This window comes from Pungitius pungitius, chromosome 8 (genome assembly GCF_949316345.1).
Source record: "Pungitius pungitius chromosome 8, fPunPun2.1, whole genome shotgun sequence".
Lineage (NCBI taxonomy): Eukaryota > Metazoa > Chordata > Actinopteri > Perciformes > Gasterosteidae > Pungitius > Pungitius pungitius.
In genome coordinates this window covers 10,926,576-10,941,889 of record NC_084907.1, presented here as the reverse complement: position 1 = coordinate 10,941,889, position 15,314 = coordinate 10,926,576, and the positions used below count along the sequence as shown (strand labels likewise).

Sequence of the window (15,314 nt, the reverse complement as noted above, 5' to 3'; positions counted from 1 at the left end):
CTGCTGCTTTGGGGTGTCGACTAGGAAAATGCAATCTAACCATAAGAGATACAATACATTCTTGAACAAATGAAATATGCTATATGCTATTGTGTACTTGTTTTGTTGTTAAAAATTCGTAGAAAGATGTTCTTAGAAGACACAAACATGACACATTCACTCATTTCCACACAGTCCGTGCGGTAGAGGGCGCTGGTGAGTGACGTGTCAACAGTAATAGAAGAAGTATGAAAGGACCAATCACATTTGCCATATTGAAATCAACAAGGAAGTCGTTTTTAAGGCGCCAATTTTGTATCGTCGCCGAGAAGTTTCCCCGTCTTTGCATGTTAGTAACTAGTAAAGTGCAACAATGTCTGAAAACACCTTCCCTGTTTACACTGCCGACGCGATAGTGAATTTCTACCGAAACGAAGTCCTCACCGGTCAAGAAGCCAAACATTTCACGAAGAGTGACTTGACTCCAACCCCGAAGGTACCGTTCCCCTCCCGATGAGATGATGAGTGAACACGGATATTCGTTAGAAAGTTACTGAAGCGCGTTTCACAATGTACTTATTCTATAATATAACGTTATATATATTGTTCATCATTTTAAATAATACTTCATTCCTTTGACGACAAAGCACCGAAAGGCTTTTCCTCAAACGTAACTTGTACTGTACGTTATAACACACAGCAGTTAACGTTAACGCCGGTCATTATAGTAACAAGGACAGTGACAGGATGCAAAATAATACTATTGCAATAAATGCATACTGAATTTATTTACTGCCTTTATGATCATATGAAAGTAAAAAGGATGTTTTGTATATTTTCATTGAAGATTATTTTCTAATTACTTGATAATCATTTTCTGGATTAATCACTCCTCCTTTGTCTATGAAATCAAAACAATAACTAGAAAAAGAGTAGATAAATCAGCTGGAAACATGTTAAGTTTCCACCCAAATTGTCTACTCTACTTAAAAACCTAAACTCTTTTGCTTTTTTTGAGTTAAACAAGAACTACGGATTTTGTTCTTCATTTCTTCCACATAGAATCTCATACCAAGGATTATTTGAATTGCACATTTTTTCAGGGGGGCGGGCCATGTTATAATGCTAGGGGAAACACTGCAGACGTCTTGTGGGAACCGGCTGCATACCTCCACCCAGTTTCACTTCAATGACTAAGAAATGGACCGGACCAGATGTCGACCAGCTTCCGTCTTCTGGTCAGCGGTCAACGTGGCGCTCACTTTTGCTTTCTCCCTTGCAGCCTGAGGCGGTTCAAACGCTGTACATGAGAGTGCTGCACTTGCTGTATCGGTTCAGGCCCGAGTGTCACTCCATGGTGAGTAGCGTCTGTCGGAGCGATCCGTGTGACAGCAGCCATACGGATTCCATGGCATGTTTGAGTAGAGAATGTTTTAAAGGCTTGATTTCCTTTTTTCTACGCAGATTCCACTTATGGAGAACATTCAGAACCCTGTGTACCACGAGGGGACCACTGCTATCACCAGTGTCTATATACGCATGTAAGTTCTCTTACTTCCTCTTCAATTTATAGCTATACAGATAATATATCAATGATTTTGTGCTTTGTTGCGTTTATATTGGAGCTCTGTGCCGTCTTCTCACAGGCAGCAGTTTCTGCCCATGTGTTTGGTGTATGATTTTTCACTGAACGACCTTCTAGCTCCAAGTGAGTACATGGTTTTTTGCCCACGTTCTTCCTGAAACTGTATCACTGGTCTCGTTCTCCCTTCTCTAGAAAAACAGAAGACTCTGACTGTTCTGAGCGGCATCATGAACTTCCTTCACTTCAGGAAGCAGAGGATGGACATGATCTTCGAGAAGCAGACCAGATTTGTATGTGATATTGATCCATGTAGGGAGGGGGGTTTAATGCTAGTGGATGAAACCTTTAGTGGGCCAATAAGGAAAATATATTTACGTAACCCTGCATGATCCACGGTAAATACAGAGCGACATGTTATAGAATACTGCAGGCTGGACATAGTTATTGTGTGTCAGGTTCCCCTGGTAACCGGGAAATAAACAGAAAGACATCCTTACACTCAACAAAGAAGCTTTTATTGTTGTGACTGGAACATTACTTTTAAAGGCCCCTTCTCGGGTGTTTAGTACCTCACTTCTAAGGTACTAAGGACGACCCCTGAGGTACCCAAAGCCTCTCAAAGGTTCCTTCCACCGCTTTGAAATCATTTAGTCTCAGATGACACACATTCTAAATCGGTGGGTGGCTGAACCAGATCCCGACTGGTCACCCTTCCCACATCAAAGAGAGAGACTTGTTATTTGTAATTGTAGGAGATGGGAGAAAACACGCTGTTTACACCTAGACAATAAAACGAACACCATGGCTTCTTTGGGATACTCTCCTGATACCACCTTGTGTGTCTGTGTGAGGTCACAGACTGTTTGTAAGAGTTCCTCCCCCTGTTGACAGAGGGCGGACATGGACCGGCTGCAGACTTACTCCAGGGGCAACTTGGAAGCAGAGAAGAAGATTGAGATGCTGACGTAAGTAGATTCGTGGTGATGTCATGTTTCAGTCGGTTTTGGGAACTTAAAGGATGGTTTTTAGACCAAAGATTCATTTCTTAAGGAAAATTCCTCAACTGCTTCCTTTCTACCAAACCACGCCCTCTCTTTTTGTGGCGCTCTCGTCATGGCGGGACAAAACCTTTGGTCGCAGTTTGATGGAAGGAAAATAGTTCTTAAATATGTGGATTATCTTCACTCGGTCATAATTTCTGCTAAAAGACATTGATGATAAGGATTCATGCTTTAAAGAGTTCCATATAGTCTTATATAGTCATACAATCATATTGAAGTGAAAGCATCTCCAGTGCTGATGTGTCCAAAGACAGGCAGCTCACACCCAAACTGTCTAGAATTATTGTCTAGACAGATTCATTTAGAATGATGACAAATATTGGAAGGGTGTTACGAAAAGATAACGATCTGTTCATCGGTCCTTTGGTTTAGAATTGAGAAGGCTGTTTCCCCCCCCCCCCCCTCCTTTAGGACCATCCCGCCGGAGCAGCAGGCCGAGGCCGACGAGCTGGCAGCCGCTCTGTCCGAGCTGCAGGCCACCAGCATCCACGAGTACCAGGAAGTGGTAGGTAATGGTGGTGGTGTGTGTGTGGGGGGTCTGTGTATACGTTGCACTGTGAACCAACATCTCCTTCCAGGAGGCAAAGAATGAAAGCATCGCCGAGTGGAAAGCCAAAATCGCAGAGAAGACTCAGAAACTGGTACGTGAACATCTGAGACCAAACATTTACGTCTTTGGACAAGAGCGTGTGGTACGACGTCCCCAAGATCAGAGGGACTTAATTGATAGGAGGCGTGTCCTGTTTGGGTGGTGTGCGTCAGGCCCAGGTGAAGGTGGACATCTGCAGCCTGAAGGAAGACGTCGCCAAACTGCGCTCTCAGATCGTGGAGTCTCCAGAGGAGCTGAAGGCTCAGATGGAGAAGATGAGGGAGAACGTCAAGAACATCAAGAACACCATCGTGAGTAGCAAACAAAGCCGGCGTTGTCTCCAAACACCTGCCGCTTGTCCAAAATGCCGACTTCCCGTCTTTACTTCAGAAAGAGACGGACGAGAGCATGGTGGAGATGCAGAACAGTGTGCAGAGTATGACTCACACTGAGGCGGAGATCCAGCACATGTACAACCTGCTGCAGGACCTGGAGAGCAGCATGAACAACGCCAAGCAGCGGGCGGAGGAGGTACCGATCCCATCTGGTCCAACGTGAACAATTCTATTATGAAAGATCCGTGTATGGCAGAGTGAGGAGGAAGACTACTGCATAGATGTTTCCAGGTTTAATGTAACCAGACTAAACAAGTCCAGTTACACTGTTTCAGTACAAAAGCTCAATGCACGCTCATGTTAGCGGTACAAGCCGCTCGATCAGCATAGCTTCACTGAGTGTGTGTGTGTGTGTGTGTGTGTGTGTGTGTGTGTGTAGCACAAGGAGCTCACGGCTCAGTACGAGAAGAAGCAGAAGGAGCTGAGGAACCTGTGCGTGGAGGAGGGCCAGCTGAAGCGAGCGTTGGGCATGAAGCTGGACAAAGAGTCCAAGCAGAACATCCGCCGGCAGAAGAAGAGAGAGATGAAGGAGCAGCATGTTCAGGAAGTGCTAGGGTACGTTTCCACAGCAACAACCAACACCTGAGACCCGTACGGACCCAGATGTACTGACAAGATCTGTCATAGAAGTAGGAATTCAAAAGTTGTATCTTGTCAATATGGATCAATATTTATTCATATTTAGCTCTGATCCGAGTCAGGAGCTTTATGCTGCGTTGCCCCTCTAGAATTCACACAGCAGTCAGTGTGATGTTTATTACAGATGTCCCACAATCACCACTGTGTGGGAAACTGAAAGATTTGACTAACCGCTGTGGCACTGGTTCTCCAGGCAGTGCAACCAGATCCACCAGAAGCGTGAGGAGATGGCCGACCGGATCCAGGAGATCTCTGGAGAGACGCAGCAGCTCAAGGCCAAGATGCAGAGCATGAGGGACGTGTGCAGCAAGGAGACGGCCAAAGCTCAGGTGTGTGCGTGTGTCGCTTGGATTGACTCTCCCAGCGGTGCTGAGACTGACCCCCTCCCCGTGTCCAGGCCCTGTACGACACGCTGACGGCCTCCATGGACGAGCTGCACCGTAGGATCCAGACGCACATCGTGGACCTGAAGCAAGACGTCGCCAAGATGTCCGCTGACTTTTAAACCCACCCTTTGACTTCTCTTCTTTGTTGTCTTTCTAACCGTCATTATTTAAATGTTTCATATACAGTTGTGTACCAGATAATACATTTGAGCAAAATAAACTGAGTTTGTGTACTTTGTGGATTATATTGATGTATTTATATATAAAGAAAGCCTCTTATATACAGTCTGTTCAAAAGGAATTGTTCCCCTCATCGTGGTTGTAGTTGCCTTCCTCATTCCTCTAAACAAACCAACTAAGATGACAGATGTTTGTCGGTTTGCTTATTATTGGAACCATTTGGGACAAAGTACACACACAACCCTCAGCTGTTGATCTATACCTTTCTGGTGCTTTATTCATTTTTTTAAATCATCGCGTCCATCAGTTGGTTCCCAAAAACTATTTTTCAGATCCTGATTGATTCCTGTATGCAAATATATGAGAGATTTGATAAGATGCTGCTGCACATATGTCAACATTTCAGCAAGCCTGCAGTGGAATTGATATGCATGAACATCTAATCTAATGTAGTTATTGCATCTAACAACCAATGAATGTATTTGTGTTGTACATGTGATCGAAATCCCCACAATGCATCCCATAAAGTCTATTTTATATTTGAGACATTTATGTGATGAGCTCCTCCAGGCGTCCCCCCCCCGTTGTCTCTCAGCCGGCGTGTTCGCGGCCCTCCTGAGACCCCGCCACCTCCGCTTTAGGGTGCGGTGCGTCGGGACTTCTTGAGGGCAACCAGCTGAGCCGCGTGATCTCTGACCTGCGCCCTCGCCGAGCACAGCTCCTTGCGCAGCTCGTTGATTTCAGCGATCAGAGTCCCTTTCTCCTGCAATCGCACGGCGTCGGGGGGGCAGGAAGTAGATGAGACGCAGGGCCCGCTGCAATAAGTCCGATCACAGAATCACTGGTTGTAGGTCATACCTTCATGATCTTCTCGTAGGCCCTCTCGTGCTCCTCAGAAGATCGGGCCAGCTTGGTCTTCAGCTTGTTGATCGTCTTCTCCTGGTACTCGTTCTGGAGGCGGAGCATCTTCTGGAGGTCTTCATCCACGCAGCTTTTCATCCCCTTGGAAACAGCACACACACAGCTTGCATTGCAACCCGCCCCCCATTTCAATGGGACTGGTATTATTCCAGACCTCTGTCTGTTGGCTTGAAGAACCGCGAACCACGCACTCACCCCGTCGCTCGGCGCCACGTAGCGGGCGTGGATGGCCTTCACGCTCTCCTTCAGGCGGCTCGGCTCCTGGAGGAAGCCCACACAGCTCTGGAGCTCCGAGCAGAGCCGCTGAAGATGCGTCTCCAGGTCCTTCGCCTGCTCCCGCAAGGTTCAGCAACTGTTTATTCACACTTCATTCATTCGCAGCATGAACAGCATATACGTATATATGTGTGTGTGCGCGTCAGTCATCGGGTCTCACCTTCAGCCTCTCCTCGTGCACCTCCTTATCCCTCGTCTTCAGTTTGAGCCCCAGGTCGGAGACGCTGAGCCTCAGCTGAGCGTTTCTCTTGTTGACGCTCACCAGCTCCTCCTCCAGCTGCGAGACAAGGGGGGCGGCTACGTCAGCGCCATGAACCACGTCAGAGCGCACGGGCCCGCTGGTTAACACACACACGGGTCCCTCCCAAACTTGACCAGTGACGGCGTATAGAGCCGCGCGTCGTCATTGGCTGTCGAGGTGGTGCCCAGTAAATAAAGTGGGGCGTCATTGATCACTGAACGACGTTTTGAGGGAAGTCGGATCTCATTTGGAGGGACGCCGTCAGACCCACTTTCGGTGGAGCTGTACTCATTTCTAAGACCCCAGTTTCTTACAGATGGATCTACATGAGATTGGTTATATAAAATCAAATGAATTGAAAGTCAGTCGGTTTCCTTGGATATAGAAGAGCCCATTTTATTCTTAGATGCCTGACATCATCCATCCGTAGCTCATCTGTAAACGCTTATATTGTTCCTGGTTGTTGGAGAGCTGGAGCCGATACAAACTACACAAAGAAGGGCCAACAAGACAGTGCTCTGTCTTCATGGTCCACACAGGTCAGAGGACCAGGGGACAATAGTGATATATGAAGGCTAAATACACTACTCTCTAGCCTTCCAACCATCCACAGCACTAACACACTACATGTCATTGTTCACACATCCACACCCGGAGGCCAGGGGCCACCTGCCCACCAGGACTCAGGGGCCTCAACCAGCAGGTGCTAGCCGCAGTTATGCTCAGCTACAGCCAAACTCCCTGGACTATGACACGGGGAGCCTTTACGCTTACTGTGACAGGGTTGCAGGAGCTCTGTTCAGACCTGATATCCAGACGCATCATGGGTGATCCAGTGATACACAGCATACTAAACTGAAACGCACACACACACACTAACACACACACACCTGATGGATGTGCTCCTCCTTCTCATTGATGTCATCTTGTTGAGGCTCCATCTGTTCCTTCAACTCACTCAACTGGCAATCGAGAACAAAATTAAACTTTTCCAGCTCCTGGTTCTTCTTCTTCAGGCTCAAGATGGTCAGGTCCTGTGTGTGGAAACATAATATTTAGTGCAAGAAATGATTATTTTTAATATGTTAACTAATTCAAACATGCTTTTTTTATCTCCACACCCCAAAGCAGCAGGTTGTCATGTCTTTAACCATGAACCCTTCATCTCCCCGTCATATGTTTTGTTTTATTGAGTCCAAACTAAAATGGGATTCAGAGATTAAAAAAAGACTTCAGTGACATTTCAGAAACGTCATTACACGGCTTCAAAACAAATCCTGACAAAACAAAAGCCTTCAGAGAGATCTTTGAATCGAACACAGATGCCACCTTGTCGTTGCTGGTCTGTTCGTGTCCGGAGATCTGCCGCTTCAGGTCCTCGATGTCGCTCTCCAGGGAGCGGATCAGCCCCAGCAGCTTCTGCCGCTCCTGCTTCAGCTTGTTTACATCCGAGCTCCGGTCATCGATCTGTCTCTGCAGACTGTGGCACTGGGGTCGCCCACCACAAAGCAAGAAGAAAAGCACTTTTAATGGGAGAAGGATGGAGAGAAAGGTGCAACAGGAGCCGCGGCCACCTTTTGTGTCACTAGATCCATGTCTCGTCTCAGATTGCCGCTGGTCTCCTTCGCGCTGTGTAGTTTCTTCTCAAAGTTGATTTGAAGGTCGTGGATCTTCCTCGCCTCATCCTCCTCTACTTGCCTTAGGATCTCTTTGAACTCGCGGGCCTTCTGCTGCGAATCCTCCTGACACTGTACAGAGGGAAAGCAGGAGAGACCCACTTCATGACACTGGCCCCCAGAGGTCCCTCCGGCTGTGCTGCTCCTCCCGAACCGACCTGAAGCAGCAGCTGAGTCTTCTCCTGCAGCTTGGCCTCGGAGATCTGCGTCAGCTCCTCAAGGGCCTGGCTTGTGCGCTCCTCTGCCGCCCTCAGCTGCTTCTCATAGTCCTCCTGCATCATTTGGTGCTCACGCTGAAGATCCTGGTACCTCTCGTGCTCCACAACCAGCTTCTGGCTGCAGGAGAACTCTGTGTGAGGGACAGACAGGGGGATCCTTGTGGACACCAGGCTCCACACGGCCCCCGGCGTGTTGCTGACGCTGATCCGCTCCACTTCTTACCCAAATCCTTCAGCTCCTCTGCGTGTTTCACAGCAGCCTTTGAGGAGGCCTCCTGGTGCTCTCGGGCATGCTTTTCCATCTCGGCCTTCATGGCCTATAGATACAGAGAATGTGGTGAAAGGACAATGAGGAATTCCATTCCATGGCCTTTGAGTGTGTGTTGAGAGAAAACTAAAGTATATTAATCTGTAATGTACTTTTTGTATACTACTGAAATCTTTATCAGCCCTCAGCTCTGTTTTCAGGCTTTATGTGTCTTCAGCCAATCACAGGTCACTTCAGAGCTATTGCCGTGCAGATGCCTGTGCACGTCCCACAAGATGATGAAAGCGTGATTAAACTGCGGAATCTGAAGTTAAGGTCGCTTTTGCAGCATGAGCACACAGCTAGCAGAAAGCTCATTTTCTGCCCATCCGTAAAACACACGATGTTTGCAAAGGAATCAGGACAGGAAGTAAGGTTATCGGGATCACAATGAAGATTGGGATGGTGTTTGAAATGAATGAGTGGTACTCGTACAGGATTCTCTATGACCCGTGTGACACTTGCCTAATGGGAGAAGCTTAGGACGGAACAGGACTGATCCGGGATACGGGTTGTATTTTTAAGTTCTGAAGGATTTCTTTTTTTGCTTTTTGCGGAAATCCTGCCTATCCTGCACCATCAGCAAAAAGGATTGTCCAAAATAAACTGCCTACTCCAGTTTTAAGTTGTTAAAACTGAGAGAATAGAGGGAAGTAAGCTTTATCTCGATGGCTTCCTTGAGGAAGCATGACAGAAGCATGTCACGTGTCACGCGTCACTGGTATGTATTTGGCGCGTCACTCTCTCCCAGACCTGTTGCACTGTCTTCAGAGATTCTATTTGCTGGGTAAACTTGTCAGAAAGCTCCTTCATCTCCTCATTGTAGTTCATGTCCTTCAGGCGCAGCTGGTACTCGTTCTCCATCTGCAGCTCCTCCAGACGCATCTTTAGCTCCAGCATGTTCTGGGTCTGCAACACAGGCAACAAAGGCCTTTACTCTGTGTGGACATGTCCCCATACGTGTCAATAAGGTCAACAGACAAACTTGTATTCAAACATTTCCATCAGCACAATACAGCATACATCTACTGCTAAGTACCTCACCCCAGCACGGCGTTTTATCTCATGTTAACCTACTCAGCACGCACACACACACACACACCTTCTCTTCCAGGTCTGACTTGGTGACAAGGATCTCTTCAGTGTGGATAATCTGCCTGTTGCTCTTCAGGCCTCGGCCCTCCTTGTCGATGAGCTTCCACATCAACAGGCAGCCGTCCTCTGACACCGAGAGCAGGAACTGGTCGTCAGACGTGATGACCATCTGAGGAGACACGAGGTCATCAGTCAGTAAGTTGACACAAAGGTTTGTTTCTCCTGCTCAAAATATTCCAGTGTTTAAGTAAAAATGTGAATTGGGTTTTTAACTAATGTGGATGAGAGAATTGACTCTTCTCTTTACATCACTTCATTGAAACCCTCATTGAGTGCAAGTGTAGTGTGTGCAACATGTGGACCAACCTTAGTGACGGGCCCGCAGTGAGCCTGGTACACGATCCATTCCTTCTGGATAGGTAGCGGGTATTTAACGGCTCGGATGGTCCCACTGGACGTCCCGGTGAAGACAACCCTGCCAGAGTGAGACACTGTCACAGCGGTGTGACCTACTTCATCGGCCGGAACCTCCCTCAGGACCTGTGGGGCCCATGAAATACATGAAATTTGGTAGGGCAAACAATAATGGCTTCATTATCCCTTGAGTGAGAGCAGAGTAAATCTTTGATATTAAGAGCAGTGAAATGTGAAGAAGAAGAAGAAGAAGAAGGCAGTGGCCTTTATCTGAACTAATAAACTCCTTGTTCCTTCCTGCTTTATAGCAATGATGATGCAGCATTGTTGGCAACAGATATAAAACAGTACAAAAAATTGATAGGTCTGAGACCTTTTTGAGCCGCTAGAGATCCAGAACCAGAGGTTCCCAAGACTTGCTGGGTTGTGACTCTCTAAACAAGAAGATTTCATACGGTACTCTCTATAGCTGTGAGCAACAAGCAAACCCTCGCTCTTACTTTTTGTTTAGGAGGTAAAACCATCAACATGCTTGCATTAACAATGAATCAAGTCAACGTTGTGTATTGTGAAAGGTGTGACTCATACGGTAGTCTATCTATATTTGGCCTTATGTCTCATATTGTTCCTTAAGGCTCAAAGTGCTGCTCCGGCTCACCTGACATTCCTGGATCTCCTTCAGTGTGAGGTCCGATCCCACGGCCAGGACGCTCTTGCAGTCTGAGGAAAAGGCGACGTCTGTGTAGCTGCAGGACTTGAGGACGCTCTCGGACTCGCGCTTGCCCGTCTGTGTGTTCCACTCGTACACGGCGCCGTCCACGCCGCAGGACACCAGCCGGCTGTCGTCCTGGCTCCATTCGATGCCTCGCACCTGCAAAGGAACACAGAGGCAGTTGGAGAGGCGGAGAACTGGCTAAATGTGGGGACATTGTTGGCACTTCAAACACAGCCGTCAAATGATGGCGAGTTGAGAGCAAAGTGCACGAGGACAGCAGGAAGAGTCGCTGGTTCAACATGTTCCATCTCCAAGATGATCACACAAGTGTCGTTTGTGTTTTAACAGTGTCTAAAATACACGTTTTTTAAAGTGATTACTCGTTCATTTATGAAATGTAGTCTTTAGAAGAAAAACTTTTAATATAATAATAAAGTAGAGAATAATTTGTTAATTTTTTGAAATATATTTACAGCCCATATATTTATATCAAATATTATATGCACTTATTTTAAATGTATAAATAACACTACTGTCTATTTGTTCAGTTGTTTTTGTCCTGGTATTTCTATTTCTTTGTAAGCACATTGATGGATATCTATTTTCAGAATAAAGGTGCTCACCTTCCCATTGTGGCCCTTCAGACTGAGGACGTTCTCAAAAGAGGTGACGGAGTAGGTGTGGATGACGTTTCCATTGACGGCTGCAAACATGTGGCCGCCGTGGCTGAAGGCACACTGAGGGGCGGGGGGGAGAAAGTGACAAAGTGAAACAAAGTGACAAGGAGTTGAACAGAGCGTCGCGTGGAACCCACCTCTCTGCAGCCGCGCACACTGAACTCCTTGATGGTGCGAATGTCGTCAATGAGCAGGTTCATCAGCCTGAGTTTGTCTGAAAAGCCCACCAGGATGAAGAGGCCAGTGGGATGCAGAGCCACGCTGTGGGCCTCCTCCTGGAACTCCTTGTACAGCTCCAGCAACCTAGGGACAACATGCCCTGAGCTCAGCTGGCTTAACTAGAGCGTCACACTGGAGACGTGGTTCGATAGGTCGCTTTGGCCAAAACCATCGCTTTTTTTTAATCTCATCTGGACAATACAAGTAAAAATCTGGACCTGTTCATATTCAATGAGAAAGTGTGTCCAAACTTTTGACTGGTACTTTAACTCTTAAGATAAAAGATGCCAATAAGATTGTGGAGAAATGAAGTAAACCCATGGCAGCTCATAATCGACATGGCAGAGGGCCTGCGTGTGAATTCGTCTCTTACTTGGTTTCATAGTTCCAGATGCGCACGGAGTGGTCCAGAGAACTGGTGGCCACCAGGGGCTTTCTGATGCACACCGACACACCCGTGATGGACTTAGAGTGGAAGGACTGCGACAGGAACTCAAAATGTTCCTCCTGACGAGTAGAGTTACAAAGAAAACAAAGTCAAGGGGAAGATGAAACATGTGTATTTCTCTATTCACACTCAATCAGCCTCGACAACGTTGCAGTGCAAAAATAACTGTTAATACGGGAATATCAAAACACATGCATAACGCAGTGCTCTTATTGAAATGAATGAGGAGGCTGGTGCTGCGGTGTCAGCGGCGGTGCAGGCGGAGGGCACGTTACCCTGTTGACCTCGGCGGGCGAGAGGCTGCAGCTGTACAGCTGTCCTCTGTCCGTGCTGATGGCCAGAGTGCGCTCTGCTGGACTCATGCACATGGTGTGGACCTCCTGGCACGGCGCCGGGCTCAACTCGTTGCTGTGTGGGTCTGCTGGGATCTGACCCATACCGATAGGCGTGTGAGGAGCTTGAAACAGAGTCTCAAAGTCACCGGGCGACCTGCATGAACACTCACCCGGATCTCCCTGCTTCTTCTGTAACCATCTTTATTCCTTTCAAAAAGACAGACGATGCCGAGACCCAAAGAGCATGCAAAGCCCCTGGAGTGGGGCAGAATGGCTGTGATGCGGGGACCTTCACCCACTTTAAAGTCTTTGATCTTCTTCATCTCCACTTGCCTGTGCAGTGAATTGTGGGGGGGAAAGGAGGATATTCAGCAAAAACAAGCAGATCAGTTCACGAGGAGGCACCAGAAGTTGGCTTGAGTGAAAGAACCAAGGACACCAGCAGGTAGTCTACCATTACACCCATGATCAGTAAAAAAATACTGTTAAAAGATTGATACTGTAGAGTACAACTAATGTTTACAAAATCCAATCTGGTATTGGTCAGTATTATGATGCTTTGAAATGTATAGTTTCAGTTCCAGGTCTTTGTCTTGGCCTGCGGCAATCAGTACACAACCGCCCTGATGTCACACTGCTAAAATTGGATATCAGTTGGAATATTGACCGAACCATCCAAATGTCAATATTTAGAGATGGAGATGGTGAAAGTGCTATTTAAAATAGGCAGTGAGGAGAGAGAGTTGAGCAAAGTGGTTTAATAGAAGAGAATGACAGCACCAAGATGCTCAATACTCTATTATTATTATTTTTGGACACAGTTAAGTTGCAACTTGTAGACCCATCTCTAGCTCAGTCCACTTCAGAGCTCCTTCTGACCTGTCGCGCTGCTCCAGAGGAGCCACGGCGATCTCTCTTCGGATGTCCCCCGACTCGAACACCAGCAGCCTGCCCGCGTCCGTCCCGGCGATCACCCGCTCCTCCGTCACCCAGGCGTGGCACAGGAAGTTGACGGACTCCACCTTCGGGGCGGCGCTCTGCTTCAGGGCTCCGTCCGAGTAGCGCAGCAGCTTCAACGCCCCGCTGCCGCTGACGCACATCTGCGTGTTGTTGTAAGGGCTGAAGCTCACCTGACGTCACGTGAAACACAAACCACGAGCTCAGAGTATGCGCGCACGCCACGCGCACCAGCGCGAGTGCTGCGCCGGTCCCTCACCTGGGTGACGTGAGTGCTCGAGGAGCCGGTCTTCGCTGTTGCCAGGACTTTCTGCTTTTCCCAAAGCCAGAAGACCAGCGTCCCCTCCGGGCCCCCCGTTTGGCCGATCAGGTACTTGGAGTCGGGTGAGAAGGCCATGCACAGGAACCGCTGCGCGTGCGTGTCTCCCGCGGTCAGGACTTTCCTCTTCCGACCCTGCTCGTGCTTCAGGTCGAACACGGTGATGGTCGCCCTCTGACCACACTCTTCGGACACGGCCAGGTATCGCCGGTTGGCGCTGATGGCCAGAGCGCGCATGCGCAGGCTGTCCTCCGAGCCTGTAGAGTAAGATGACAATCCTAAACAGACTAATTTGGAATAATACACACTCTGTTTCTCAACAGAGCTTTCTAAAGCACCACTGTCCCGTAAGAGTCCTTGAACCGACCTGGAATGAACCTCTGACTTCTCTGGACGGTGTCGTAGCACACGCAGCTGTTTCCGCTGGGGAAAACGACCGTTTGCTCATCGCAGAAACACAAGTTGTTGCGCACACCTGTCCGCAGGCCGAAGATGAAATGAGGCTGTGCGGCGACGGTGGCCATTTCTCAGCCGAGTTTAAAAAGTTTGTTTTAAAAAGTCAGCCGCCAACAGCCTTTTAAAAGGATTGACCTCCACTCACTGCACGCCTGCACGAGCTGTTGTGTGGTTTTGAAAAGGCGGAAAGAAGCACGCGCGACCGGTGAAAGCCGCTAGACGCTAACAGGGTTGATTTGAGTCCCGTCGCTAAGCAACGGAGTATATCTCGCGAGAAGTGACAAAATGCGGCCTCTCTTCTTTACTCACCCACGTCTCTCCATCCCCCGTGGGACGCAGCCATTGTCACCTATGCCTGGACATTATACCTTACATTGCCCGGGAGTCCTGTTAGTTTATATCTGCGTCTTCTTCATCATGTCTCGCGTTATTTCAGTGAATTGCCAACTCAACAGCATGAGTGTAGTGTGACGTAAAGTAACTTCTCTAGCACCGTAGGACTCTTTGAATCTTTTTAACCCTACTGATAATCTATACTTGCACACCACGCCTGTATTATACCTTCATTAATCATTTGTGTGAAAGCTATGGTTAGCCTTTTCTGTTAGTCACACTAGTTATATAAAACAGAAGCATAGTCATCGATTACTGGCCAAAATTAAATCATTTTGAAATAGTCAGTTTGTTTGAGTTGGCAGCATTAGGAATTGGACATTTTCTTTTCACAGCTGTTAAAAATATAAAAGAAATCCCAATGGCATGTTACAATAACACAGGTACGTGTGTTCTTGCATTTGAGGCTGTTTCATGTTGCAGAATGAGCAATGCTGTATTAAAGACAACGGTGATAGTCCGTATCCGTGGTGAGAAGGGCCTGTTCATTGGGGACAATAAAGTTCATCTAAATTGTACATTTGTTCTGTCATCAACCCCACAAACTGGCTTCAAATTATTAGGGTCCTCGCTACGACTAGTCGTAGAGGAGTCTATTGTATTTGGAATTATTATTATTATTATTATTATTATCATTCTCACAAACCGCGGGCCTTTTTGGGGCCTTTATCATATTCAAAAAGTTGTTAAATTTGGCATGGGTATCTGGACTGTTAAAAAATCTGATAATTTTTGGGTCACACGTTTGGGTATAAAGAAATGTCTCTATAACGCCTTTTATCTCTCCACGACAGGGTTTTACAGCATGCCGTACGTTGAGATCATGCCTGTAC

At 47.5% G+C, this 15,314-nt stretch overlaps 2 protein-coding genes across 2 annotated transcripts; one reads left to right on the top strand and one right to left on the bottom strand.

Annotated features, from left to right (window-relative positions):
- Window positions 1-232: 232 nt before the first annotated feature.
- nuf2 (UF2 component of NDC80 kinetochore complex) lies at window positions 233-4,939 on the top strand. The gene is made up of 13 exons (XM_037490562.2): window positions 233-475; window positions 1,262-1,336; window positions 1,444-1,520; window positions 1,626-1,687; window positions 1,757-1,854; window positions 2,456-2,529; window positions 3,037-3,130; window positions 3,204-3,266; window positions 3,388-3,525; window positions 3,605-3,745; window positions 3,989-4,164; window positions 4,442-4,577; window positions 4,646-4,939. The coding sequence occupies exons 1-13, from the start codon at window positions 353-355 to the stop codon at window positions 4,751-4,753; spliced, it is 1,365 nt and encodes a 454-aa protein (XP_037346459.1). The 5' UTR covers window positions 233-352; the 3' UTR covers window positions 4,754-4,939.
- Window positions 4,940-5,070: 131 nt separating this feature from the next.
- Window positions 5,071-14,944, bottom strand: cfap57 (cilia and flagella associated protein 57). The gene is made up of 21 exons (XM_037448542.2): window positions 14,000-14,944; window positions 13,573-13,889; window positions 13,236-13,486; window positions 12,527-12,689; window positions 12,297-12,449; window positions 11,947-12,080; window positions 11,492-11,657; window positions 11,301-11,414; window positions 10,621-10,833; window positions 9,915-10,088; window positions 9,556-9,717; window positions 9,207-9,362; window positions 8,370-8,463; window positions 8,087-8,277; window positions 7,827-8,000; window positions 7,582-7,740; window positions 7,143-7,286; window positions 6,172-6,288; window positions 5,931-6,065; window positions 5,673-5,816; window positions 5,071-5,577 (listed from the first exon to the last, which is right to left on the bottom strand). The coding sequence occupies exons 1-21, from the start codon at window positions 14,154-14,156 to the stop codon at window positions 5,452-5,454; spliced, it is 3,444 nt and encodes a 1,147-aa protein (XP_037304439.2). The 5' UTR covers window positions 14,157-14,944; the 3' UTR covers window positions 5,071-5,451.
- Window positions 14,945-15,314: the final 370 nt, after the last annotated feature.